The sequence below is a fragment of the Ochotona curzoniae genome, unplaced genomic scaffold (genome assembly GCF_017591425.1).
Source record: "Ochotona curzoniae isolate NIBS_2020 unplaced genomic scaffold, NIBS_Ocur_1.0 scaffold_3223, whole genome shotgun sequence".
Taxonomy (NCBI): domain Eukaryota; kingdom Metazoa; phylum Chordata; class Mammalia; order Lagomorpha; family Ochotonidae; genus Ochotona; species Ochotona curzoniae.
The window spans coordinates 3,416,660-3,443,800 of record NW_024467108.1 but is presented as its reverse complement, the minus strand read 5'-3'; the positions used below and the strand labels follow the sequence as shown (position 1 = coordinate 3,443,800).

Here is a 27,141-nt window from a genome sequence, read left to right as displayed (position 1 = left end):
CTGGCTGCAGCCCATTCCAGTTCCAAGGTTGGCGTCACCTCTGCTGCTCCATTAAGGAGCTGCTGCTGGGGAGGCGGGGGCGAACGCCTCAGCACCAACCCCACATTTCTGCTCAGCCCTGCCTCTGCTGTCTCTGGGCCACTCCTGCAGTCCACGTGGAAGCCCTCGTGGTCCTGGTTCCGGGGGCCCTACACCCCACTCAAGGCCTGTTGGGCCTTCTGCTTGACAGCTTCCCTTGGCAGGTGTCTCCCACAGCGGGGAGCCTGGCCTTCTTAGTCTGCCCTGTCATCGACCCAGTTGTGGGGTGAGGGGGTCCAGCCCCGGGGCGCACCTCTGACATCCCAAGATTTGAGATTTCGCCCTGCCTCCAGCCCTGGGCACACCTGTGAAGCCAGCCTCAGGTGCAGGGCGCCAGCACAAGCTACACCTGCACCCACCCTCAGCCCTGGGAAGCCAGCTGGCTGAACCAGGGGAAGGAATCCCAGATCCAGAGCTGTGCAGGGGGAACACCTGTTGAGTGCGAGGAACTGTTGACACTTCCAGGTCCCTGAAACACCTCCGGGCTCTTCCTCCCACCCTCCAGCCCACCTACTCTCCCTCCTGAGCAAGCTTCTCCCACTCCCTCTCTCTGGCCAGGCGCAGTCTCCTACCCCGCCCACTCTGCTCCTTTTTGCTCCCGGTGAAGCTTATTAACAGCAGCTGGTAGCACCTAGACTGAGAGCTTGTGGTCTTCTCCCCACACAAAGCAATCCCCTAATTTCCAGACAGCCTCCCACAGGCCCAGGACACACACACCACAGAGCCAGGTTCCCGGCCACCGGGGGACGGACGCCTGCCCTTTCTTGTCCACAATTCTGTGTTCTGGTCAGCTCAGCATTGCCCAGGATGCACTCTTGGTTCACAGCATGTCAGGCCCTCTAGCCTGCCCCTCTGGCCTCTCCCCTAAACTGGTCCCAAAGACAACCCACCACAGCTTCAGGTAACCACACCAGCAGCACCCCCACACCCTGTCTCAGTCACCTTCTCATCCCTCCTCACACACACACCAGAGGACCAACTGAGGAAGAAAAGGCCATTAGCTCACGGTTTGGGCAGCTCCCGGCATGGTGAGGGTGGTGGACCTGGACCGCGTGTAGGGCCAGAGCCCTCAGGCTGGGAAGCAGGAAGCCAGTCCACAAGCTCGACTCCAGCTTAGAGGAAAGAACCCTCTCGCGAGAACTTCTGCCTGTGGCCCAAAGCCCGCCAGACCCACCTCCTTGACACCATTGGCTCCACCTGATCCCAACAGCACCTGCAAGCCAAGCCCTAATACCTGGGCAGAGGACGGGCGTCCGGAGCCCACCCTGCCAGGATTTATTTAGAGGGGACATACCAGGGGCGCCAGGACATCAGGCCACCTCCTGCCCTGCTCTTTTAGAAACAACACCCTTCCACGCACAGTGGAGGCCGCAGGGCTTCTGGGAAACAAGAAGCTGGGGAGCATGTGCTGGCCAGGCCCCTCCCCAGCCTAGACGGGCAGGCAGAAGGGGGCACTGAGTCCTCCAGTCCAGCCTCCCCTCAGAGGAGGCTAAGGTCAAGGGTGCTACCAGCCAGCCAAGGGAGGGGAGCAACCAACAGGCGCCTTGGGGGCACTGTAGTTGTCGGTTAGCTACCAGCACCCAGCGCTGCTCCTGCATGTTGGCAACCTCTGCTGCCCCAGAAAGTCTCTCCTGCTGCAGTGCCCCAGGAGCCCGAGCAGTCACCTCACCCAGTGGTCTGGGGAGCAGCAGCGGGAGCTTCCCTATGGCGGCTGGGCTGGCTGGGCCACCAGGGCTCCTTGTGCCCAGGAGAAAGGCTCAATCAGGGCTGGCTCCTGCTGCCACAGCAGCATGGGCCCCAGCCACCAGGCCCTCTCCATGTCCAAGGGGTTACCCTGCAGCAGCCTCACCCCAGTGCCTGTGTGTGCCCTGTCCCTGCTTCCATCCTTGGCCAGTGCACCAAATGCCAATGACACCCCAGTCAGCTAAAGCTATCTCACTGAAACCTAAGGCCCACACAGCCACGTCAAGGAAGGATTCTCCCTCAGCTCCCTGTTCCTACTCTCACCACGTCCGAGGGTCCCTGCACCAGGGCATGTGGCAGCCTTCTTGGCGCCCAGGAGCACCTGCTGATCCCGCCCCCCTGGACCCCAGCTACTGGGACACTCTCCCCTCCCCTCATGCTGTCCCAATGCTTTCCCTGTCATGCCAGTCACCCTTGTCCCAATACAGATGCCCACCTGGGTGCTAGCAGCTACTCTCCTTGCTGTGTTGGTGCCCCAGGAAGCCCCGCTCCTGTTACCTGCCCAGTTGGCTGTGCACCCCCTCCCCGCCCAGCCTCCTGGGGCTTTGTCCCTTCCGGGTGCACACACACCCACTCACCATGGCCACCCTCTCTCCTATGCATGTGGCTCCCTACCATGGGGCCACCATCCTCACCCCATTCATGACTGTCACCTCCTCCATGGCCTCTTGCTGTCCACCATGGGTGCCACTGGCCCGTGTAACTGTGAAACCCTTGAGACAGACTGGTATCATCAGAAGGTATAAAAGCACACACCAGATTTCAAAGCAAAAAGCAACAACAAAAAAATTCATCTGTTTTAGATTTGAGTTGACATAGAAATTAAAAAAAAAAACCTTCTGTTAGGCCAAAGCATGTATGTCTAAAGTTCTATGCATGTAAATCTTCCCTGGGCAATGGGGTTGCTGGGAAGCTGGGTGTCAGTGAGGTGGTCAGGGGCTGGAGAAATGCACCACACCCAGGTCAGCAGCAGGAAGGTGCTCCGGCCCAGGGCCAGCTGGGGCTGCCCCACATGGGGACTGCCCATAGAACCAGCAGGGCACACTGGGGGGAAGTGGAAAAGGCCAACTGTCCGGCCTGGTGTATTTACACAATGTGCTGTACCCCAGAAATGCGACCAAGTATTGTGTGTTAAAAACTATTCTCAACATTCACTTCCCAGGACACTCCGCAGTCAGGTGAAGCCTGGCTCTCACTGCACCTGTCAGCCACCCCGTCTCCCCTCTGGCCGAGGAGTGGGCAGCTGAACAGCCTAGGGAGGATTCAGGGAAGGAAGCTCCTTGCAACACCACTTTCCCACCTTTTATTATTCAACAGATGGACGAAGTGAAGACGCAAGGATAAGACTGACAGCAAGACTCAATAAATAACAGGGAGGGGGTGGGGGCCCACGCCTGCGGGGCCCCACATAAATACAGAGGCTGCTGTGCCAGCGTGGAGACAGGACGTGGACTCGCCACGCTGCCCGGGGCTGGGGGACAGGGAGGCGGACACCGCCAGCCCCACTGACTCTCCTCGCCCCGCAGCGCCTGACACCTTGCAGGGTGGGCCTGTCCAGGTCTGTTCTTGAATCCGACAGGAAACAGCAGGGGTTTTTGACAGGGAAACGCAGGCACATGCGTTAAGCAGAACCGTGGATGTGCAGCCCCTGGGGGCACTGCAAGTGGAGACCCTGAAGGCAGCAGTGACAGGGCCGAGTAAAGCTACTAACAGGACGACAGGCAGGGCTGAACTCTCTCACCACCTGGCCCAGCCAGGCTTGGCCTGGCCAGTGGCCCTCCAGGAGCTGGTGCAGGTCCAGGCCCCCGAGATGCTCTCCTTGCTTTCCTGGTAGAAACACTGGGACCAGGCGGTCACGCCCAGGATGAGAATCCAGGCCCTCAGCCTCCCGGCCAAGGACTTTCAATAGCCCCTTCCCCTCACAGGCCCTGCTGGAAGAGGAGGGGGAAGACCCAGCTGCTCCAGAGCCCTGGGCAAGGGTAGGAGGCCCCAGGCTTTGGCCCTCCTCTGCCAAGCCTGGCCCCTGGTGCTACAGAAGAACCCTGAGGGCTCCCAAGATCTGCAGGGCAGGTGCGGGGCAGCAGGGACGGGGCGGGCTCACTCTACTCCTGCACACCATGCCCTGTGGCCTGCCCACGGCCTGGCTGGGGCAAATGGGCCCACCTGCAGCCCTCAACCTCTGCTGCCTACTGTGCTGGGCCGCTGCTCCTTGTCCTCCCAGCCACGGCTCTTCCTCCTCCAGGAAGCCAGCAGCGCCTCCTGGGGCGGGGCCGCAGTGTCTTTGCAGCAGCCAGCCCTCAGATCACCAGGTTGCTCTCACTCAGCCGGACCACGTAGCGGTTCTCCTGGTGGGGGTGGGAGTGGGGGTCAGGCAGGCGCCGAGCAGAGCTGCAAGGGCGCCTGGCCCGCCCCACTGTGGCCTCCTGCACCTTACCTCAGCCTTGCTCTCGGCTGGGACCTTTAACCATTTCGTGTGGCTTCCACCACTTCCCAGCAGCGCCCGCTGCTCAGCAGGGAGGCCAGGCTGTGGGGAGTCGGGTGGCTCGCTCGGCGAAGGCCCGGCCTCCGCGATGGTCTTCACCTCAGATGCCAACACACTGCTACGCTGCTCTGGAATCCGAGCCACGCGGAACCTGGGAAGAGGGGAGAATGCCTTCAGCCACCCCACTAGAGAAGGGCCTCTGAACAGAGAGCCCAGGACCCTCCCAGGGCCCCAGAGCCAGTTATCAGCCAAACCTGAGCCAGCAGACACTTCCAGGGCCCCACTACCCACCGCAGCTCCTGCCCTGGGCTGTGCCTGCAGACAGCACAGCTGAGACCAGGTCACCAGAGATTAAAGTTCTCAGGGCTCAGTTACTCGCCCCCTGTCCTGGGGGGTACTGAGCCCACCTCACCTGCCCACAGACAAGATGGTGATCTCGCCCTGGCGTCCCGCCTTGGCCCCGGCCTTGGGCGTCCTCACAGGATTGGGCAGGAGGCTGGGGGCAGGTGTGGAGGCAGCTGCGGCCTCTGGGGACAGCAGCACCTCAGGCCACTTCTTCTGGCTGCATCGGGAGCAGCATGGGCCATAGAGCGAGGCCAGGCCCTGCACCGTGTGCAGGTGGTGGCGGTGTGGGCACATGTGCGGCGTGCTGGGTGCAGCCGGGGGCAGCCTGTGGGAGGACAGAGGTGACAATGGTCATGGGGCAGGGCCCACGGAGGACAGCAGTGGCGGGTGGCTGACGCTCCCAGGGGGCTCGCCGATGCTCCCAGGAAGCTCACCTGGGTCCGGGCCTGCCCGTCTGCACCAGCTGCCTGCTGTGGTGCTCCTTGAGCAGTTCCTCCAGGGCCGCTGCATTCTCTGCAGGTAGGCAGCTGCAGTCAGAGCCCGGCTCTGGGCAGAAAGGGCAGCCCACACAGACCACCACCTCCCTGCTCCCGCCTGAGCTGTGTGCCTTCTCCACCCCTCGGCAGGCAAGAACAGGATGCCAAAATCAGCCGGGCACCAGGCCAGCGCCAAGAGAGGAGGTGCAAGGTGGGGCCGGCCTGCCGCCCACACAGGCAGCCTCCCACGCAGGCGGCCTCCCTCGCAGGCGGCCTCCCAGGCTCCTTGGCAGGGAATGGATGGGAGACTTTCCTCTCCTGGGCCCCAGGATGAGGTCACGCCCTCCCTTTACCTTTCTTCTCTGTAATGAGGCGCACCAGGACCCCAATGGTGTCCTCGTTGGCATCCTCGGTCCGGTAGGCAGGGTTGGCCCCTGGGAGAAGGAAGAGAAATGACCCCCGTGATTCCAGGGAGAAGAGGGGGCTCCGAATTCCCCAGCTGCATCAGGATCTGCCGGCAGAGGGCGCCACAGGCCTTCCTAAGAGCTGCCATGGAGCAGGGCGGTCGGCTCTGGATAAGGGCCTGCAGCTGCAGGGTTCCAGCTGGTCAGAGGAGACAAAGCCCGCAGTCCCCACAGCAGAGTCCTCTGGGGGCGTGTATGCTGTAGGTAGTAGGGGTCCTGCCATCTTCTGGGCCTGCGCGCCCCCTTCTGAGCCCCTGGGAGCTGTGGGTTGTCCCCCTGCCCAGAACCCCAACATCTCCAGCAAAGTCTGCCCTCCCAGGCCCACCAGCTCCCTGCATAGCACCCTGTGAATCTATTTAATGAGGTGCTCCTGGGGAGTGGTCTCTGGGCCCCCAGCAGCAGACAACAGGTAAAAGAAGTCATTAGGCCAGGAAAACTAAGGCAGCCTCAGGAGACAGCCAAAACACCACCTCCCTGCCCCCTCCCGACCTGACAGGCACTGGGCAGCCCCAGGCAGCCTGGCGTGCTGGCACATGACACCGCACAAGGCTTCCATGGGCACCTGCTCCTCAGGTGACGGTGTTAGGGTAGGAGGCAGCAGTGGGAGTCTAGGGGCTCAGGGGGTGGGAGAGAAGTGCTCCCCTCCTCCGATTCCAGAGCCTGTCACTCAAACCCTGGCCAGCTGAAAACCCAAGGGCTGGTGCTGCTGGCATGCCTAGGCCACAGGTCAGAGGTCACTGTACCCTCAAATGACACACAAACAATTGTTCCCAACAAGCCCCCAAAAGTACAAAAGCCCACCATGGGACAGGCCCCTCCCCAAGGTCAGAATCCCGTGGAAGCCATCAGATTGGTCATATCACATCTGCTCAGCCCACAAGGCCACCGCTTGGCCACTCTGTGCCCTGTCAGTCTGCAGGGGTCTCCCCAGGTCCCCAGAGGCAGCTGTACTGCCAAGAAGCCCTTCTGATGAGCCCCCCGCCAGGCTGGGGCTTTCCTCCTGGTGGCCCCCTCTGTCCCTGCCCCCACACTCTCTGGGCTTGGGTTCCCCGCTGCATGCCCACCACCTGTTCCCACCTCCCACCCCGGAGTATGCCTCACCATTGCCTGTGCCTCCAGAGGGTCCGGCCTCCTTGTGGGCAGTGCAGTGGTAGCCCTTCCTCTTGAGCAGGTTGCACACCAGGATGCCCAGCAGCCCCATGAGGCAGAAGATGGGCACAATGGCGATCACGGCGTACTGCGCGGCTGTCTCCTCGGGGCCGCCCGCCCGCGTGCTGTTTCCAGGCTGCCGCGTCTCGCCTGCTCCACTGGCCCCGGCAGCCGCCTCCACGCCGCGCCGGGCCCGCCGCCCCCTCTCTGAGCAGCACAGGGGACAGGGGCAAGGCAGAGATACACAGCCTGTGTGTGGGTACCCAGGGAGAGGTGGGGGAGATCTGCCCTCAACCCTGCTTAGGGAGCCAAGGCCCATGCCTGTCCCTGCTTGTCTGCCCTCTGACTGGCCGGTGCCCGTGAGCGAGACTTCCTTGGGCCTCAGAGGCAGCTGGACTGTCAGCCCCCAGGGACACAGGACCCTGCTTTCCCAGGGCTCGGCTGTTGCATAAGTTGCCATGGGTGGTGACTGGCTGGGCAGGTGCGTGAAATGTGTGCAGGCCCCCACACTGTGCTGCCCTCTGCTGGACAGCCTCGGCTACTTGGAATAGATGAGCAAGTGTCAGGCATGAACAGGCACCCTCGGGGGACATGCCCTCCTCTGGGCTCCCAGCCCAGACAGGGGACCCCATTGCCCTACAGGGAGGTGGTGGGTGTGTGTCCAGGGCTCAGAGTCACTGGATGCCTCTCCCCTAGGGCCCAATCTGCCACTCACCATGGCAGCCTCGAGTGCCCAGAGGTGCCCAGGAACACGGCTGGCATGGAACGCGGGGGACCCCCCAGGGCCCAAACCACCTGTAGGGAGACAAAAACATCACTGAGACCAGGGCGTCATCAAAACCCCATCCCTAAGAGAGGCCAAATCCCTTCCCACCAAGATAGATTAGGACTTTCTCTGGTCCTCATTAACCCCACTTCACAGATGGGAACACTGAGGCTGAGGTCCTTGGCCTTGGAGTCCTGGTTCCGCAAGCATGAGCCTCCGTGCCCAGCCCCGTGCTCACCCTGGCTGACAGCCTCCACAGAGTGCATCCTGAGTGGCCGTGCCCGCCTGGACCTCCAGCCTCCTTCGAAGGCTGCAGCGGTTATGGGACTGGCATGGGCTGGAGCCCCAAGAGGCAGAAAAGGTACCCAGGGGGCAGGACCTGCAGAGTGTGCCCAGCTCCGAGTCCTGCGGGAGGGGGAAGGGAGAATAAGGGCAGGAGCAGGCCTGAGGCTGCTAGGCAAGCCCAGCCAGGACCCTGCCCTTGGGACCCCCCCCAAGGAAGGGCAGATGGTAGTGCCACTTACTCACCAGGTTGGGCTCCTCCCCCGGTGGGCACTGCCAAGGGGCCGTGGATGCTGGGGTGGCCAGGGACCAGGAAAACAGCTGGAAGAACAGCCAGTAGGGTGAGCTAAACGAGCAGGCCATGCTGGGCACAGGGTCTCTCGGGTTGCCCATCCACAACCAACTTCCCGAGGCCACACAGACCCACCCCACTGGCATACAGGGACATTGTTCCCAACTCAACCCCTCAGAACCTGCCCTGCCCAGCTTAGTTGCAAGGCTAAGACATGGCCAGGCAGAGAACCCTAACTGCTTCTGGAAAGTGCTGGAAAGCCCCTGGATGGGAACCCTTGGGTTGGAATCACTCACACTCTTTCCAGCTAACCAGGAGGATGAGGAGGAAATGCTTCGGAATTCCTCTCTTCTGCCTGGGATTCAACCCCCTTCCTGCAGCTCTCCCTTCCCCCCCGCCACAGCTGGGCATGTCATTAGCCACCCCTGCTCTGACGATCTGTGAAGAGCCGCTACCTCCTTTTCTAGTCTTGGGAACCACACCTTCCTCCGTGAGCTCCCCCTGGCAAGGCCACCCCAGCACACCCTGCACCCAAACACGCCCAGTCCATGAGGGAAGCATGCCCTCTGCCTCCCACTGTCTCAGGTAGGACCAGTCTGCCCTCAGTCCTTTGGAAGCTCCTACCACCTATTGTCCTTGTCCCCCAACTTCCTGCAGGCTCCTGCCCAGCCCGTCTGCCACACACATCTTGCCCTCAGTCATGCCTACCTTGCTGATAAACACCCCGAAGTCCTGCCTTCTCTCCCCTAGGCCCAATTGAGCACTTCTTGGGAAAACTGCCCCTCTCTGTCTTGGATGCCAAGGGGAGGGGCAGCCACGTGCCCCTTCCCTCTTCCCGCTGTGGGTCACCTCTCACGCAAGGGCAAGCCAAAGGGGTGCTTCCTAGGGCCTGACTGAGTAACCAGCTGCACGTGCCCGTCCCCCCCTGGGGAATCCTCAAGGATTTGGTTCCCGCGGCTTCCCCCAGCCCATCCACAACTCACCAGCAGGAGGCAGGGCAGGGGCCAGCACAGCAGGATCAGCTTCATGATCAGGCCCCAGGCTGGTGGTCACTGGCCTAGGGCAGAGGGAGAGACGGCTGAGCTCTAGGGTGGCAGAGCCAGGCAGGAAGCTGCTTCCCCCAAAGGATAACCTGATGAGGAGTTCACATCGTACAGCCGGGGTGGTTTCCTGCAGGAGGAAGGGCTTCCTCCCCATTCCATAAACAGCCAGACGCCCTGCAGCACCGGGAGGAAGGACGCAGGTGTGTGTGATGGCCCCAGCCCCAGTTCCTCCACCTCCTAGAAGGGTCAGCTTCCTGCTCCAGCAGCCCACGGGCCCCAGGCCCTCACCCTTCAGAGCCCAACACAAGGGCCTCTTTCCAGAATATTCCAGGAGGCATCACCCAAGCTGAGTCTGGCAGAGTCCTTTCACTCCCCAGCCCCACATCACAGTCCCAGTGCTTCCACTGCAGGGAGGACGGGTGGGGGGGTGGTGTCTGGTCCCATTGACACCACAGACCTGGAAGGACAGGGATGTCACGGCAGCAGGCAGTTGGCCTTCTGCATCTCTCAGCATCTACTGCGTGAGTGCAGGGCTCTGCCCTCGGCACAAGAAGGATCCAGAAACAGGGCCCCGTCCCTTGCATCTTATGAGGTTTTAGAGAACAGTAGTGGCGGCCCTGCCATCCACCAGCCCAGCCTGTGGCCTCTGGAGAAGCCTGCAGCCAGGGGACGAGGCTGGAGCAGCACGAAGAGGACTCGGATTAAACATGAGAGTGTGGCCAACTGCGCAAGTCCCATGGTGTACTTCCCAGAGGCCTGGCTTGGCAGCCAGGGGGACACAAGAGCAGCACTTGGGCGTGCGAGTGACAAGGCCTCAGCAGCCAGGCTTGGCCTCAGACACCCAAGGGTGGCTTCCTTGGTCCCAAGTCTCTGCCCTAGGGGAGCAGCTAGGGAGCCCCAGGCTGAGGAGGCACTGCCCGCTCCTGGTCACCCAAGAGTCCCTCTCCCCTGGGCTTCCCATTGGAAAGGAAGCTGGGGAAACGGATCCGCCCGCTGGCCTGACCTGCTGCCCTCGCAGCCCGGTCAGGGGTTGAGTTACACCCAGGGGAGGGGGAAGGGCAGTGGTCACACCATCCTGGGGACTCTCCAGGTCACCGGTGCACCCGAGCCAGCCCAGGGGAAAACCAGGGCGGGGAAGGCAGGGCCTGCGCAGGGTGAGGGTGGCACTGGACAGTCCATGCCCAACAGCAGGTGACCCTGCCGCATGCCACCACCCAGCCCTCGGCAGACCTGCTCACAACTCCTCCAGACCACCTCCTCATGATCCCCTTTCCGTGTTAGGGCATCTGAACCCCCCAGACCTAATCACGAGCCCTCATCCTCAGGCTGAGAGAGAACAGAGCCAAAAACCACCCAAGAGGCAAGGGCCCAGGTAACTCCTCCTGCTGGGTGGGTGAGCGGGTCAGCACAGCAGGGGCTTGCCCATGTGCAGACAGACGTGGCATGAGGCATCTGCATGGGGAGACTCTGCAGACGCAGCCCCAAAGCCAGCAGGAGGGCACGCTCAGGCCATTCAGACACCCGCCACCCCACGCCCAGGCGCTCTCTAATTATGCACCTTCTAATTACCCCAAACCGGCACTTAGTGCGCTCGGGCCGCCGGCCCCCACGCTCAGCCCAGTCTGAACCCCCGCTGGACCTGCCCTGTCAGGCACGGAGCCCCGTGGCACACGTGTGCACACCTGCTGCTCAGACCCCTTCCTCGCTGGGGGTGGGGGTGCCAGGGAATCCTGGCCATCGCCGAGGGCTGGAGGGCAGACATCAGAAATCAGTAGGTGCTATCAGAGTTCTCACGCTCCCAGCAGGCTGTCACCCCCAGCCAGTGTGGGTAGGGGAGGAGGAGCAGCAGGGGCTTTCGGCAGAGAAAGAAGTGAGCTTACAGGGCACTCCCTCCCCAAGGCCCTGGCTGGACTGCCAGTAGCTCCCTATGGGCCTCCACTCCAGACCTGGTCACCTGGCCAGGGCTCAACTCGCTCACCTGCACAATGGGGCTGTTTACCTCCCAGGGCCAGGCTGTCCTGAGGTTTAGATGAGGTAATGGCCTGAAGCAGGTCACAGGATTTCCTCCCCAGCAGCCCCCTCCTCCTTCCTGCAGCCCCGACCGCCAGGGGCCCAGGTCTGTCATTAAGTGTGTGTCTGCTTACTTGCTCAGTGCCCTCACCAATGAGACAGCAGTGAGGGCAAAGCCGTCTGTCTCGTTCACCGCAAAGCCCCACTCCCCACTGTGGCTGCAGCAGGAGGCCTCTGCCATCAGACTTCCCACTTCCGGACCAGGGCCTTCCAAAAGAAGGGCCTTCCCCTGGCACTCACAGGCAGAAACTCCTCGGGCAGAAAGACCCACTGGCGAAGAGGGGCCCAGGAGCCCAGGAGCCCAGGAGCCCAGGAGCGAGGAGCAAGGCCAGGTCCCAAGGCCTGCAGAGTTGCTTGCCCCAGGGAGGTGTGGCCCAGAGGCCTCCTCAGAGAAAGAGGAAGTTACGCCGAGGCACAGGCAGCTTCCCCACCCCTGGGCCAGAACTTCTGAAGCCCTCAGGGGTACCTAGGCCCTGCCACACACACCCCTCCCCCAACTCCTCCCCAGACACGTGCCAGGAAGGCCAAGGGTACCCATTCCTTCCTCCTCTGTCTGACACTGACACTCACACACACACACTGCACATCCCCCAGCCACACTGGGCTTCTCTCCATCCCTCAGGCAGTGTGCAGGTACCTGCTGCTTCCTCTGCCCAGGGACCCCTCCCATTACCTGACCAACAACCTACCCAGAAGCACCCCCTCCCGGCCACCAGCCAGAGAAGATCCATACCCAATGCCAAGCTGGGGAGGTAAGTGCATGGCTGACAGAGGGGACAGGGGGACGCTTTTCAGCAGCAGGCCCAGCTCCCAACTTGGCCAAGGTGAGAGAGATGAAGGGGTCCAGTGTGGCAAGGGTGGGTCTAACCTCAGCTAACCTAAGCAGCTCATGCATCCTTCTCAGGTTAGCCCAGGGCCCCGGGACATGACCAGGGAGCACATACCTGCCTGGCTAATGCATTCTGCTGGTTTTGTGGCTCTGGTATAGCTTCAGGGTGAGCCTTTATAAGCATTCACCACACTCTACCCTGCCTCAGTTTCCCCAGGTGCAGACTGTAGGGTGTAGGAAGCAGTACATACTTAACAGGCAGGTACGCGTTACGCATGAGATTCTCTTTTATGCTTCTGTTCAGCCATTGGCACAGAGCCTGGCACACAGAGGGGCCTAGCCTGCCGCATGAGTGAGGCAGTGCCTCTGCCACAGCAAGCTTCAGATGCAAGCTGAGAAGCTGCTCCCCAGCAGCAGAAGGAACAGGTATGGAACAGTGTGCTGCCTGCCAAGTGGGGCCATCCCAGGGGAGCCAAAGGTGGGAACAGGGGCCCCCCCGGAGGATGATGGGCACTGGGCAGGTCCCGCTTCCCAGCCAGCGGCTCCTAAGCCTACAGCCCTCCCTTCTAGCCTCCAGCGGCAAGGGTTGCCTGGAAACACAGCTGGACATGGGCCTCCCTCCGTGGTGGCCGCACCAGGGAAGGAAGACAAAGGCTGCTCCTGAATAGAGAAATCCAGGTTAGCGAGGAGCCTGGTGGTTCCCTGGCAACTGGGGCTGAAGTAGGGCAGTGCCCACACTGGGCGGTGGCAGCGAGGGCGGTTGGCACTGCCCACTTCCCCTTCTTGCCCTGATAAGGAAGACAACTGACCCCACCCCAGGGCTGGTCAGGCTCTCATCCAGGGTTGCTGCCATTCCTCACCGTTTCACATATGGATAAACCAAGGCCACTGGAGGTCATTTGCAGGGGGTCACAGCCAGTAAGTTCCTACTTAGTACAGCAGGAAGGAGGCGCAGGGAAGCCTCAGCTCTGCCTTTCCTAAGGTCTGGAGACTGGTGTTTCTCCATGTGGGAGACACCCTCTGAGGGCTCCAGCCAGGGAGCCAGTGGCACCCAAGTAGGGGGTACAACAAAAGGCCCAGGAGGAGTTGTTCCCAGCCAACAGTCTCTGGGTTTTTCCTGCACCTTGTCTCTGTCCCATTCCACACCAGCTCTGGTTGGAAAGGGCACTGAGGTAGACTGGAAGAGGCAAGGAGACTTGGAAAGTCCAGGAAGCCCCAGAGGGATGAGGAAGTAGCCCCAAATCCCTAGGACTGTGGCTGGGGGCCCAGAGGTGGACAGGCGCTGGCTCAGCATTAGGCAGTGAGACAGACTCTGCACTCCCAGCCCCTTTCCCAGCCTTGGGTCATCATTTCCAAACAGTAGGTCCCTCATCCTGCACCCTGGTCCACACACCCCACCCCAAGCTGGGCAGGTATGAGTCTGCCCCTTAGACCTTCCAGCCACTACCAGGCCTGCATTTCAGTGGCTCTCATAGTAAAGAGGGCAGATGGGGGCTAATTGGCCCCTTGAGACTGAGGAAAGGGCCAAGGCGCCAGCCCTGGTCCACCCAGCTCCTCCCAGTCTGGGGACGGTAGAGACGCAGTCCCCCCCCACCCCCTTCCCCGGCGGAGCCTGGGCCTATAGCATGTGGACTTGCCACCAGGAAGTCATCTCTGGGACAGAGCTGGGGCTCCCCTACGTGTGCCCCATTCCCTGTCCAGGCTGGATCTCACTAAGCCCCTAAAAGGCAGGGTTCTATGTTTCGGCTGAGGGCTTCAGTGGTAACCTGTAATAGCCTGGTCTTAAAGAAAACCAGGTTTACCCACTACAGCAGGGGCAGGCAGCAGGCAGCCCCTGCCAGGGCCACAGGGCCTGTCACATTATTGCTCCTGCCAGGCCAGCTCCTAGCTCACCACTAATCTCCCTGCACCCCGGAGTCAGTCCTGGGCTGCCTCCCCTGACTCCTGGACAGGACAGCAAGGGGGCACGGGAGGGGCAGGGGCTGAAGGAGACCCCACAGTAACCCTGCTCAGCCTCCATCTTCCCCTCTGAAAAGCTGCCCTGGCCTCCAGCCCCACCAGAGTGACGCAGGCTGCTCAGCATACCCTGACACGGCTGATTTGGGCAGAAGCTTCAGGAGAAAAGCCAGAGAGGCTACATCTTTAGCTCCCCACCATCTTCCAACTTCTCTCAGCCTCGAGAAGCTGAAGAGAACCCCCTCCCTGGGCAAGCCCTGGTCAGGCTCTCCCCAATCAGAACATGTGCAACAGCCAGGCTGCGGATGGGCGCTGGAGCTCAGCTGCGGTCAGGCTCGGGGTCTGTCCCTTAGGGGATCTGAGTTCTTGGGGAGGTCACTTAGGCTCCCTGAGCTGTGGGCTCCTCCTCTGCAAACAAGGGGTCTGGTCCCTGCTTCCTGGGATACCAAGGGGTGAGGAGGAGCCGCTGGGAGTTGTACTGGAAGGGCCTGGCTTAAAGGCCTCTCCTACGTGTGGTTCTTACCATAGCACCAGGGCCAGAAAAGGGACATAGCTTAGACTCAAACAGTGTCCAGAAGCTGGGTTCTGCCAGGGCTCTTTAGGAAATCCAACATAACTCCCAGAACTATGGGTCGGGAAGTGCTGGCCTTACGCAATGTTTAGTCCCCAGCCCTACATACAAACCTGTGTCCACCTGCCCCCATACCAGCCAGGGCCATCAGCTAGACAGGACGGGGAAGGGACACTGCTCGGGGCCAGCTCAGCAGTCAGGACACAGCCCTGGCTTTCCACAAGGCTCCAGTTCCCCTCTGACTTGGGGCCACTGTGCCTGTACAGCTGACCTTGTGCTACCAAGGAGACCCAGAGTTTGTACACAGGAGCACTTCTTACAGTCAGGCCTCCCCAGTGTCCCTGAAAGAGGGAACTCCTTCTCTAAGTCCTATCGGCCATCTGTTTTCAGTTTCCCCTGGCCCTTAGGAAGAGGCGGGGGTGTGGGATCCCTCAGAGGGGCAGGTAGAGAAGCAAGTGTGGGAGCAGCCAGGCAAACACCAGAGTCTCTGCTCCCTCTCAGTGTGAGGAGGTGCAGACCCAAGTCTTCCTTCCTTCCCTCTCCTATGGCACACTCAGACCCTGCTTCTCACTGGCTGGGAAGGCCCCCTCCGGCTGTGCCAGGGCACACGCTCACAGCCACATGGGCAGTTTATTTATAGAGCTCTCATCTTTCCCAGGCTGGTTCAGGACAGCACTCTGGACTTCCAGGCTGAAAGCCCTGGATTTGCATCCTATAATGCTCACGGGTCGTACTAGCGCCTCCCACCATCTAGGCCCTCCTTCCTCAGCCTGTGCCAGCTGGGCATGCAGTGCCCACAGGTGCTCCATACTTATGCCTATCTCCCAATCAAGAGGCACACTTCCTGAGTAAGGCAGCACTGAGGCTGGGCTCTGAATGGCCAGGACAGTTCTAGAAGTACAGCACAGCAGAGGCAAAGGAAGGGAAGAAGCAGGGCATTTTTGCAGGGCAAGATGTGGGTGAAGATGAAAAGTTAGAAAAGCCTTGGAAGGAAAAATCACAAGGCCCAGATGAAGAGTCTGAACTTCACAGAAAGTCAAGTTACTTAAGGAAGGTCTGTGTATGAACTGGAAATAGAGGCGGACGATGCGACTAGATTCTGGGCAAGGGCAGCAAGGCCAGGGCTGTCCAGGGATGAGTGTCACCCTGTTCCCAGGGAAGCCTACTCCCCCTAGCCAAGGAACAAACACATCGCAAGACACAGTTGAGACCCAGAACTTCGTGATTCTGTGGGAAGACCTCTGGCATGCCCCTCTAATTCCCAGCACCTCACTTTCTTCCTCTGTCAGATGGGAATGGATGGGCCCGATATTTCTGACTCCTGAATGCAGGATGCTAACTGCCCCTCAATGTCTCCCCTACTTGGCCAGACGCAGGTGCCTTCCTCCAGTGACCACAGCCCACCAGTCCCAGTGGAGGCCCCAAGAGGAAACAGAGGCAGCACCCTGGCCCTGCTGCCATCCCGAGAGGCCCAGGCTCCCAGAAAGCTCTGCCTGGGGTAGGGCACAGGGTAGGACTGGGGGGGATCCTTCACCAGGGCTGGGACCCTTGGTTAACCCTTCCCCTCCCTCCTGCCCCTCCCAGACCCTGCGCTATTTCCACCTCTTGGCTGGGGATGAAAATAACTTGAGCTCAGCCCCTGGGGACCAGGACAGCTATTTTCATCAGCCCCAAGAAGCACAGCTCCAGTTATTCCAGAGAGAAGCAGGGGATACCCTGATTCCCAGCTGCACCGGGAGGAGAATCTGGGGAAAATGGGGAGCCAGAGGCCCAGAGAAGGTAGGGTATTCCGAAGCCCGGCACAGTAGTCTAGTGGCTAAAGTCCTCGCCTTGGGCCCGGCGGTGTGGCCTAGTGGCTAAAGTCCTCGCCTTGAACGCGCCAGGATCCCATATGGGCACAGGTTCTAATCCTGGCTGCTCCACTTCCCATCCCGCTCCCTGCCTAAATGTTACAGGTATGTGTACATACACACACACACACACCAAGCTCACAACTTGCCCTGGGCCGGCCTGGCAAGGCCCATGAGCCCAGGTGCAGCGCTTGCAGCTGGCAGGAATGTGGAAGTCCTCTCCAAGCACCCCATGGAGCTCCAGGGTCAGAAGACCTGAGGTCTAGTCCTGGCACTGTGTGCCTTGGGCAAGTCACGTGGCCCCTGCAGCGTCAGGTTCTCTCTCTGAGAAAGTCACTGCACCTCAGAAGCAAGTCCAGACACCTGCAGTGTCACAATGTGCACTAGGAAGTGTTCAGAGCAGTGCCTAGCACCCCTTGCCCAGTGTGCCCCCATTCTGCTCCCAGGACACAGTCAACATAGAGGATGGCGGAAGACAGAACTTCCAGAGGCTACAGCAACCACTGTCCCACTGCACCACCACTTCCTGGACTAGGAAGCCCCATCTCATCTGACCCTGCATGAACCTCTAGATTGGCGCGTGGGTCCTTCCAGCAGCAACAGCCACCCAGCAGAGAGCAGCCCTGGGGCACAAGTTGGTGCTTCCCGACAGGGAACGGAAGGAAGAAGGCCCCAGCGGAGAAGTCCACTGTGGATGGGGACTTGTGAGTCTACACTGGCTACAGATCCATTTTGGAACTGAGAACCAAGGCAGCCTTTGGGGAGGAGGGAGGCTGACAACTCCTTGGCCAGCTGAGAAAGTTGCACTTTGAAATCCCACCACCAGCAGCCAGGTGCAGCCCCTGAGCTACTGTGTCCCCACTGGACACCTACCCCACCCAACCCATCCCCCCGGCAATCTGTCGGCCTGAAGAGAAGCAATTGACTAAAAAACAATAGAGGAGGGCCTGGCATGGTAGCCTAGCAGCTGAAGTCCTCGCCTTGCATACACCGGGATCCTATATGGGCGCCGGTTCTAATCCCAGCAGCCCCATTCCCCATCCAGCTCCCTGCTTGTGGCCTGGGAAAGCAGTCAATGATGGCCCAAAGCCTTGGGATCCTGCCCCTGCTTGGGAGACCTGAGAGAAGCTCCTGGCTCCTGGGTTCAGATGTGCTCAGCTCTGACCATTGCAGTCAGTTGGGGAGTGAATCAATGGATGGAAGATCTTCCTCTCTGCCTCTCCTCTCTGTATACCTGACTTTCCTATTAAAAGAACAAAATAAATCTTAAAAAAAAAAAAAAAAAAAAAGAGGATCCTAGAGTGATCATTCAGTCCATTCACAGCCCCACACTTCAGTGAACAGATGGGGAGACTGAGGCACAAGGTGGAGCGGGGAGGGGAAGTGCTGAGAGCAGGACCGCACCTCAGCCCGTGGAAAAGGCCAGTCACCCGGGTGAGTCTGCACGTGAGAGCATGTGTGTGTGTACTGACATTAATGTGCTGTGTGCATGTGTATGCATGTGTAAGAATACACGTGTGTGACAACATGTGTGCCCGTGCGTGTGTGTACATGTATGAGTGTATATGAGCCTGTGCGGTGTGTTGTGGTACCTCAGAGTCCTGTGGGACTGTGTGTGTGTGTGTATTCATTGCCTGTGATACCGTGCATCAGGGCAGGTCAGTAACTGTGGATGTGCTGGGGGGCAGCGCCTGAACCCTCACGGGCGACAGGGGAACCCCAGGTCCAACACACCAGCCGCTGCCCAGCCGCCTTGCCCCCCCCCCCACCGTCCCTCGGCCAGCGCAGCAATCAGGGTCCATCCCCTTGGCTCAACTGCACTTCCGAAGGGGTCAGTCCCGGCGGTCCCCCGGCCCCAACTTCCTTGTCTGCCCCCTCCCTCCTCGCCTGGAGGCACGGCTCCCGTCACGCCCCGGACCGCACACCCGGGGTGACCGGGCCGCCTGGGGTGACCCGGCCTCCGGCACTCGCTGCCGGTGTCAGACGCACCGAGCCCCTCGCGCGTCCCCGGCCCGGGTCCCGGCCGCACGTTCGCCCGCGCCAGGCCCGCCTCACGCGCCGTGTCACCCCCGGTCACGGACGGACACGGTCCAGCCCCCCGCCGGCCGCCGCAGCGAGGCGCCGCCGGCCCGGCCCGCACCCCCGGGCTGGGCTCGGTCCAAGTTTCCCGGGCCCCGCCGAGCCGGCCCCCTTGCACAAGACAAGTTCCGCCGCTTCCCCTCGGGCGCACCTTCTGGCAGAGCCGGGGCTGGCGGCGGGAGGACGCACAGGTGCCGGGGCGCGGAAGGCGCCGGGACAGGACGCGCGGCGGGGACGCCCGGGGGGCCGGGGCCGCCGCATCCGCCGCGCCGGCCAACTTCCTCAGAGAACGCGGGGAGGCAGGGGGAGCCGCTCGGGGCCGCACGCCGCCACGCCGGGGCTCCGCGCGCCCTCCTCACCTGGCCAGCTCGGCTCCCGGTCCAGACGCCGTCCCCCGGCCCGGCTGCGCGAGCGCACGGCCGGCCGCGCAGCCTGCGCGCCTTTTGAATGAATCGCCGGGCCGGGCCGGGAAGGCGCGCGGCCCCGCCCCCCGCGCGTCACGGCCGCCGGCCCCGCCCCCGACGTCAGAGCCCGCCCCGGCGGCTCCCCTCTGCGCTCTACGTCGCCACCTCGCGCGGCCCGCGGGAACTGCAGGCGGCTGCACGGGACCCGGCGCCAACCCAGAAGAGGCTGGTGACTTGGACGCTGACCAGAGCTCACTCACCACTGCCAGTGTGACCGGGGCCACCGCTGGCTCTTCTTGGTCCTTGTCTACTTCCTTTTGGAAATCGGTGCACCTGTAGAAACCGCTAGTGGGTGGGGAAACCCCACCCCCCCGGGAGAGGTGACGTTATAGAGGAAGTTCCTACACATCTCTCAGGGCCCGGCTCAAATTTCCATCCCCCCAAGAGGCTTGTCTGTCTCCATTCCTCACTCCGCCTCTTTCTGCCGGGTCCTACCACCTGCTGAGCCCACCCGTCAATTCCCAATGTCGAATCCAAAAGGGCAGTGACACACGCCACAGGACAAGAACCACGTTGTGTGCCAGAACTGTGGGACATGATGTGCCAGGGCCACAGGCAACAGCTGCACCACAGACAGTGTCCCCCTCAGTGCCAGCCAGGGTTCTCCAGTGAGACCCTCCCAGCAGAGCAGGCCTGGGAAGAGACTCAGACAGCCGGGAGAGTTCTAGGGTGGAGGCAGAACCCAGGGGTGCTGGGGATAACCACAGGCTGAGGCTCGGGGTTGTAGGGACTGAGTCTGTTGGGGACAGATGGCGGGGGGCGGAGTTCTACACATACTGAGTCATAGAAGCTGAGCTGGGGGTATGGGAGCAGGCAAAGGTCAGGTCTCCAGGGCCCAGGAGATTCCAGGAAAAGAACAGGACACCTGTGTGGGGAGGGGCAGGGGGAGAGTTTCCGTTTCCCTGAGCCCGGCTCAGGTTGGGTAGGGGGCTGGGGAGGGTGGCACCCAAGGAGCTCTGGGTCACTGTCGTCATGCTGAGCCCCTCCTTGATGTGCCAGAGGAGGCAGGGACTGTCCCTGGGTTTCACATAGCTCAGCCTGGCCCGTCCAGGGGGCTGGAGAAGTGCCCAGCATGCCCTGTATCCAGGATGGATTGCTCTGGAGAGGGGCCCCTCTTTGTTGGTCAAGGAGCATTGGTGATCCCTCCAACAGACATCCTGGCAAGGGCTGAGGCCCATCTCAGGGCCACACCCCCATCTAGCTCTCTCAGCACACTCTCTCCTGTTAATTGGTTTGTCACCCGGAGGTCACACACCTTGTTCTACGAGGAAGTTGCCAGTATACCTGGTTGCAGCCCCACGTACCGGTCAGGTCTCCCACGGCCATGGCTGGACACTGGCCACCCCTGCCACTCAGGGTGTGAGGAAGCCCCAGTGTCCCTGGCCGCTGGCTGGAGGGACAGCCAGCTCCTCCTCCTGTGACTCTGACTCCCAGACCATGCTGAGGAGCCTAGAGTACCTGCCCACTATAAGGTGGTACAGATGGGAGCAGGAGTTATGGAGCCCATGGGAGAGAGGTTTAGGCTAGCCTTGTACACAACTTGAAGAACCACAGGCCTCGGAACGGAGGGCTCTCAGAATTGCAGGCATTCTAAAACCCTGGCAGCCCAGCGAATCTTAGTATTAAGAGTCCCCCTAAGGGACCATCTTGGGGCATCGTGCCCTACTGCAGTTGAGAAACAAACCCAGAGAAGGCTCCCAGCTTTCTGTAGACAGCATGGCACAAGGTGGCCTGGGGCCAGGGACACTGGCTCCTGCTCAGGGTGGGGATCCTGGATCAGGTCAGATCCACAGTTGTTTCCAGGAGTCTTGTCTGCTGGATGTTTTGGCGCCCCCTGCTGGCGGCTGAAATTCCATCATGAAGCTACAGCCCACAACAGAGTGGAAGAGGAGGCTGGGGCTTAAATTTCAGTGCCTCTGCCCAGTAGATTCATTGTTTCTCCAGCCTTAAACCCGGGCCTGTGATTATCTTGACTTCACGTGGGCTCTAGAACCCTCCCTGCTGAGTCTCTTCCTCAGCTCTGCTCTCCGGCAGGGTGTCCTGAGAGCCTCCGGATGGTACTGAGTATGGGTTGGGGTCCCCAGTCCTGACCCTGGTCTCCTTGGTTTCCTCTGGGGGAAGTCCAGCCTTCTCAGTTTTGGGGCCCTGCTGGCCCACCTGCCTGGTGTGGGTTCCTCTTGGTTCCAGGGTAAATGCACGAAAGGAGCCATAAACCACAGGCAGTGGTGCTGGCTGGGTGGGGGGCAGCTTCTGACCAGGTCCAGCCATCCCCAGGGCCCAGATCATAAGCAGGCCAAAAGCCAAGAGTGTGAGGCCACTGGGGTGAGGGAGCCTGGAGAAGAGGAAATAAGGACTAAGACAGAAGAATCCGTGCTTTGGATCACCCAGGTTAATGATGGGGTCTCAGTTTTGCCATGGCCACGCTGTGTGGCCCTGAGCGAGTCATCCCTGAATGCAAGCCCCCCTCCCCAATGTAAGGAGAATCTGCTGAGACCCCACGGTGAGTGGCCTCAGCTTCTCCTGGCCCCTGGGTGTGAGAACCCTGCTGTGCCTTCTGCCACACTTCCTTGCTGAGGCATTTGTCCTGAACCCCTCCCTGCAGCCCAACATGAGCAGGAGGAAACCATGGCCCCTATATCTCCCTAGGGCATGCGCCCTCCCCTGGTTCCTAAGAGCCCTCAGGAAGCCTTGCTGCCCAGGTTCTCTCTCTGTCTCTCCTCAGGTCAGTGGGCAATCTACCCTGAGCCCAGCCTGCACTGCCTGTTCACCTGCCTTTGCCAAGCAGGGACCTCATTGGCCATTATTGGGCCCAAAATAGCATTTCTCTTTACCGCTTCCTGCAACCTGGCCCTGGGAGGACAGAGGGATTTGGCAGGCACCCCAAAGATGTGAAGGGCTCACAGAGGTCACCGGTGTCCCAAGAGGGACAAGTGCTTGTCTTGTGCCATAGAGGAGAGGCCAGCGCCGGAGGAGCTGGAGTTCAGATGCCTCGGTCCTCTAGCCCCTCCTGGTCCCTGTCTATCCAGATCTAGGCCAGGGCCTGAGCCAGACTTAGTACTCCCACTGCCTGAGATCTGGACAAGCACTGAGGCTGGCTGGGGGTCTACAGGAGGGCCCCCCACTTCCACCTCGCCTGGTTCTTAAGAGCCCCAGGAAGCCTTCCTGCCTGGGTTGTCCTGTCCACTGCCACCCAGCCTCAATGCTGCCTTATAGTGTGCCCCCTACTGAGTCCCTCCCCTCTCTGAGCCTCATCCTCCTCCTTAGATATTTGGACATGCTGTGCTATGTCCCTGACCCAAGTGGCCACATGGAGCGCTGCCTGGAAGAGGAGATGGCACTCAGTGATTCCTCCTTCCTCCAGAGCTACTCTGGTCATTCAGGTGGCTTCCTCTAGGCTCCAGCACCCACGTGGCTGCCCTTTCCCCTATGCCACAAGGCATAGAGACTGAACAGACAGATTCGTTGTGGATTCAGGTCCTGAATTAGCAGGTGAGAGACCTCCATGTGCCAGGTCACTGTGAGGTCTTGTGAAGAGATGACTCACACTCCTGGTCCAGTGAGCCCTCAGCAAGGGCTACTGTTGGGAGACAGTCAAGACCTGCCATTGAATCTCAGCTGAAAGCTCCAGAATTCACTCAACAGTCATGCGCTGTGCACCTGTGGTGTGCCAGGCCACTGAACCAAGTCCCACCCTCACAGAGCTCTGTTCCATGTTCCAGCTGCCCCTGCCTCTTGGCCCTGTGTTTCATTTGGGACTATCCAAGGTGCTTCCAGCTTCAAGTTCTTATACTCACCCCTCCTTACCTTGCCTCAAGACATCTCTCCAGTACCAGGTCCAAGACTGAATCCCTAGCCATAGAAGACTGAATCCCTAGCCATGGCCCTTAAAGCAACGTTTCTTTCTTTAAAAAAAAAAAAAAAAGAGATTTATTTAGCAGCCAGGAGCTTCTTCTGGGTCTCCCACGCAGGTACAGGGTCCCAAGGCCTTGGGCTGTCCTTGACTGCTTTCCCATGCCACAAGCAGGGAGCTGGATGGGAAGCTGGGCTGCCCATATGGGATTCCGATGCATTCAAGGTGCTTCTCCCTGTAGCTGGTAAAGCTCTAAGGTGGTGTCAGCTAGCAACCAGGGGGGTGAGGATAGGAGGGTGTGTGGGGAGCTTCTAGTGATGAGTCCCACCAAGCCGCACTCCCATGACATTCTTGTATGCTGGACTTCCAGAGTCCTTAAGAAACAGGTAAGTGGATTGCACTGAGTTCTGACTTAGCAGGTTTGGGAAGGTAGGTGTTAATGCTCAACCAAGGCTGAGAATCTTTGCTTTAGCAGAGCTAATCCAGCCAGGGGGCTTCCCTGGGTCTGACTCTGGTTCATCCCAGTGCCGCCCTACCCACAGCTGACCAAGGACAGCAGCTCACAGCTTGGCCAGTAACCTGGGAGATGGCCTTCTAAGTCACTGCAGGCTGCACCAATCCAATGCCAAAAAGCAATGCTCAGCTAGGAACCAGGTGAGACTAACTTTGGGCAAACAAGTCAGCCCTGTGACCTGTGTGTTGAGGGTGTGGAGGCCCTGAGGCCTGTGACCAGTGAAAGTGACAGTAGCTGGCAGTGGCTGGCAGCAAGAGAGGGACAAGGAGCCTGGCACAATGGCTCAATTGGCTAATCCTCTACCTCCAACTTCCGGGATCCCATATCGGCACTGGTTCATGCCCTGACTGCTCCACTTCCCATTCAACTCCCTGCTTGTAGCCTGGAAAGGCAATAGAGGATGTTCCAAAGCCTTGAGACCCTGCACCCATGTGGGATACTCAGAAGAAGGTACTGGCTCCTGGTCTCAGATTGGCTTAAGACTGGAAGGGAAAAGGCCAAGTATCCAAATGGCCCACTATGCTCCCCTACAGCTATTTGCTGCTCCTTTGTGGCCCCACAAAAAGCATCCCTCTCAAGAGGACTGGATGCTCTTGCAACCTGTGCACACTAAGCAAAGCTCCTGCCTGGGAAAGGACCACCATCACCATTTCATAGAGGAGGAAACAGGGGGCTCTGAGGGGGTTCAGCTGAACCAGCCACAGAACTGGCCAGTGGCAAAGCCAAGGATTCCAAGGAAAGGTCTGCTTGGCTTTGCAGCCCATGTTGGCTGATGCTTTGCTGTGTCCTCAGTCCCTGAACAAGCCTCTCCTTCTCAGTGCACTGTAACCCCTTCCTGCCCGGTGTAATTCTGCTGTGGGCACATGTTCCCTGCATATCCCGGTGTCACCGCTCGAGAAGAGCCAACTCCTGAGATATGTGCCAGTGTGCACACCAAAAGTCCATGCTGATCTCACAGCCAATCCTTCAGGTTGGCAATGCCCACCTGTGTGGGGCATATCCTGCCCTTTCCTGGTGTGACAGGCCCTGTGCCCCTGTGTGGGACAGCTGCCCGCTGCTAGGCATTTGCACTCTTGCATCAGACTTATTGATGCCCCTCTAGGGATGAGCCACCAGACTCGGACTCTCCCCAGGCTCCAAAGCCTGACTTCACCATGGCCTCAGTCAGACTTCCTGGCTGTCAGTCTTTGCTAGGAACGTTTTCTGGAAGAGCCCTGGACAGCCTCCCCCTTGCCTTGGCTCCCTACCTGCAACCCTGCCAGAGCACGGGCCTCAGGAGCTCCCGACGGACACGTCTGTTAACAGATGTCTGTATGGCTTGCATTTGCGCATGCTATTTGTAAGGGACTCTGGCATGGCTGGGAAGCTCCCAACTCCTTTATCTTCCAGGTGGGAAAGCAAGGGCACTGACACACCTCAAGGAACACAGCCAGGTCACCGATGGCCTTGCCATCCGCAGCCTCCAGCCCTTGCAAGGCCTCCTTTCTACCCAAGTGTGTCAGAGGCAAAGCCGGAGCCCTGAGGTTGCTGGCAGGAGGCTGCAGTGGCCACCGATAGGGCACAGTCATTTGGTGTTTCTATTTATTGACTCTTTAAACTTCATCCAAGGAGAGTTAATACAAGACTGTTCGGTAACAAGAGAAATATCATCATATCATCTAAGATGGCAAGGACCCACGACCCCCACCCCAAAAGAACAAATTCAAATGTAACAAGTCCCATTGAAAACCAGACCTTTGGAGTTGCAGCTGCAGAAGCGGAGAGGGCGGGGAGGACTGCGGATTAGACTAGCCCTCTGTTGGCTGGGGATGTGGTGGGGTAGGGGTGTCCTTCACTGGGAGACTCCCCAGTCCAACAGGCCACATCCAGGCCTTGTTTTGCGTGGGGGTCCTTCCTGAAGGGGCTGTCCCCGACAGGAGGACATATGGAGAAGGAGTGGGGAGGTGAGAGGGAAGGGGGCCCCTCAGGTCACCCTCCACTGTGACGGAATGTGCCAGTGCATGAGACACAGGGAGGAGAGCAGGGACCAGTTACCAAGACACACAGGGCCCGGGCCCTCACCTGGCGAGGCCAACAGGGAGTCCTGTCCAAGGCCCCGACGAGCACTCTCAACCCAGTAAACCACAAAAGGCACGACCCGTGACCCAGGAAAGCCCCTACTGGGAGTCGCTGTGCCCTGGGCCACATCAGCTTTTTCTGAGTGACTGAGCGTCGCCTGAGCAGGACAGGGCCTTGGGAGACTGCTGTTTTACGGGGTGGCATTTCTGTCCCCTGAACATGCAGTGCGTGTGTGCATGTGTGATGGGTGGGGGGAGAACCTGGGCCCTCGAGGAAGGCTTGGCCAGGGTTCCCAGGGTGGGTGGCCGCAAGGGCAGCAATAGGGGGTTTTTTTTTTGTCTTTCCCTCCTGTCATTTTCCCAAATCACCCCCTGGCGCAGGTCATTGCATAAATAAGTGCTCGGGAAGGTACACATTTGGAGAGAAACATAAATACTGTACACGGGAAGGGTTCCGCCCCCATGGCCTGCCCCTTGCCCCAGAAGACCCTCCAAATATTGCACATGGCCCTCGCCAGCCCCATGGGGTCCAGGCCGTGTCTTTGGTAGAAGCTCCAGGGAACAGAGGTCCTGGGGGGCCCTCCTGGCCCAACCCTCATCATGACTGGGAGCAACCTGTGGGTCAAGAGAGGCCTTGGCCCAGCTGGCCGGTGGCCGTTCCATCAGGAAGGCATCCACGCAGATGAGACAGTGCCCGAAGGTGGCCCTGGTCAGTGGCTCCAGCCAAGGTCCACATGTGTGGGACTAGGGACAGGCAAGTGGGCTGAGGGCAGGCAGGCAAGTGCTGAGCCCCGGCGGCCAGCATCACACCCTCCACAGGAGGAGGTGATTTGTGCTGTCGTCTCTGCCCACGGTCTCGCTGCTGCAGCCACTGCCACCACTAAGTCGGAAGTCCTCGTAGCCGTCGCCTCCGCTGATGACCAGCATTTTGGACCTGGATGAAGTGGGGCCACGGTGCCGAGGGGACTCCCGGTGCTCCAGGGAGGGCAGCTTCTCGGGGCCTGGGGACAGATAGGGCAGGGGTCAGCCCTGGGGGATGACAGGACCTGAGCCGCCCATACCCCAGGAGATGGGAAGAAAGAGAGGCAGGCTTTCTGTGAGGGACCCCACTTCCTGTTAGCCCAGAACTTCCTGTTTGGAAAGAAATGTCCATCTGCTCATTTTCTGGCTGTCATCCCCCCCACCCCAATCCCACCACCGTGTCTTCCTGCCCGATGCTAGCTGAACAGAACCCACAGCTTCCCAGGGTCGCACACCATCCACCTGTTTTGGCTGCCACAGACAGAATGTCCTCGCCATTCTCATTACCTTCATTCTTGTAATGACATTCTGGTTGATCACAGGCAGTGTGTGTGACTCCCAAGATGGTAAGGGAGACAGTGAAAACTTCCTACCACCTAGTGACATCACAGGACAACACACTGCTCTGTGTCTGTGACTAGTAGAACACACTTGCACCAGTCACACACCAAAGAGTAGCACTTAATGTTCAACAGTGAGATACATGACTGATACTACCAACATCCTTGAAACTTCCCAGACTTTGTTACCACTGTGTGAGCATTCTCTACTTGTTACAACAGCTAGCTGGCTGTGCAACAACAGGGTGCTGTGTCGCTGGTAGCAGTCTTGCACAGGACTTTTGCTGTGTCTTGATTGCACCACTTCTCTTGTGTTTTATTCCATGTGACCCCAGGAGCCACCACTAAGGGCTGTGCCACACACATGGATTCCTCACAGCCTCAGAGTGGAAAAGCCTCTGCCACGGACGTGCCCTTGAT

General features: G+C 60.0%; 2 protein-coding genes and 1 long non-coding RNA gene across 6 annotated transcripts in view; 1 reads left to right on the top strand and 2 right to left on the bottom strand.

Annotated features, from left to right (window-relative positions):
* Positions 1-3,206: 3,206 nt before the first annotated feature.
* On the bottom strand, positions 3,207-18,906 carry RELT (RELT TNF receptor). 4 transcript variants are annotated; one of them, XM_040964274.1, is made up of 11 exons: positions 18,835-18,906; positions 9,061-9,134; positions 8,032-8,106; positions 7,742-7,908; positions 7,453-7,532; positions 6,666-6,944; positions 5,478-5,558; positions 5,083-5,161; positions 4,716-4,973; positions 4,256-4,454; positions 3,207-4,166 (listed from the first exon to the last, which is right to left on the bottom strand). In XM_040964274.1, exons 2-11 carry the CDS (start codon positions 9,103-9,105, stop codon positions 4,119-4,121), a joined length of 1,311 nt encoding a protein of 436 aa, XP_040820208.1. In that variant the 5' UTR covers positions 9,106-9,134; positions 18,835-18,906; the 3' UTR covers positions 3,207-4,118. The 4 variants fall into 4 exon arrangements, with proteins under 4 accessions (XP_040820208.1, XP_040820212.1, XP_040820211.1 ...); XM_040964278.1 differs by having other exon boundaries at positions 6,690-6,944; XM_040964277.1 differs by lacking the exon at positions 18,835-18,906 and adding an exon at positions 18,627-18,772.
* On the top strand, positions 11,742-17,396 carry LOC121145439. The gene is made up of 3 exons (XR_005882017.1): positions 11,742-11,942; positions 15,917-16,056; positions 16,843-17,396. It is a non-coding gene; the product is annotated as an uncharacterized LOC121145439 (long non-coding RNA).
* A 7,168-nt stretch (positions 18,907-26,074) lies between the features above and the next one.
* Positions 26,075-27,141, bottom strand: part of ARHGEF17 (Rho guanine nucleotide exchange factor 17) — a 53,297-nt gene continuing 52,230 nt past the window's right edge. Inside the window, exon 21 of the mRNA XM_040964105.1 lies at positions 26,075-26,361. Coding sequence (XP_040820039.1) covers positions 26,165-26,361 — 197 coding nt within the window. The 3' untranslated portion in view covers positions 26,075-26,164. The remainder of the gene's footprint in view (positions 26,362-27,141) is intronic.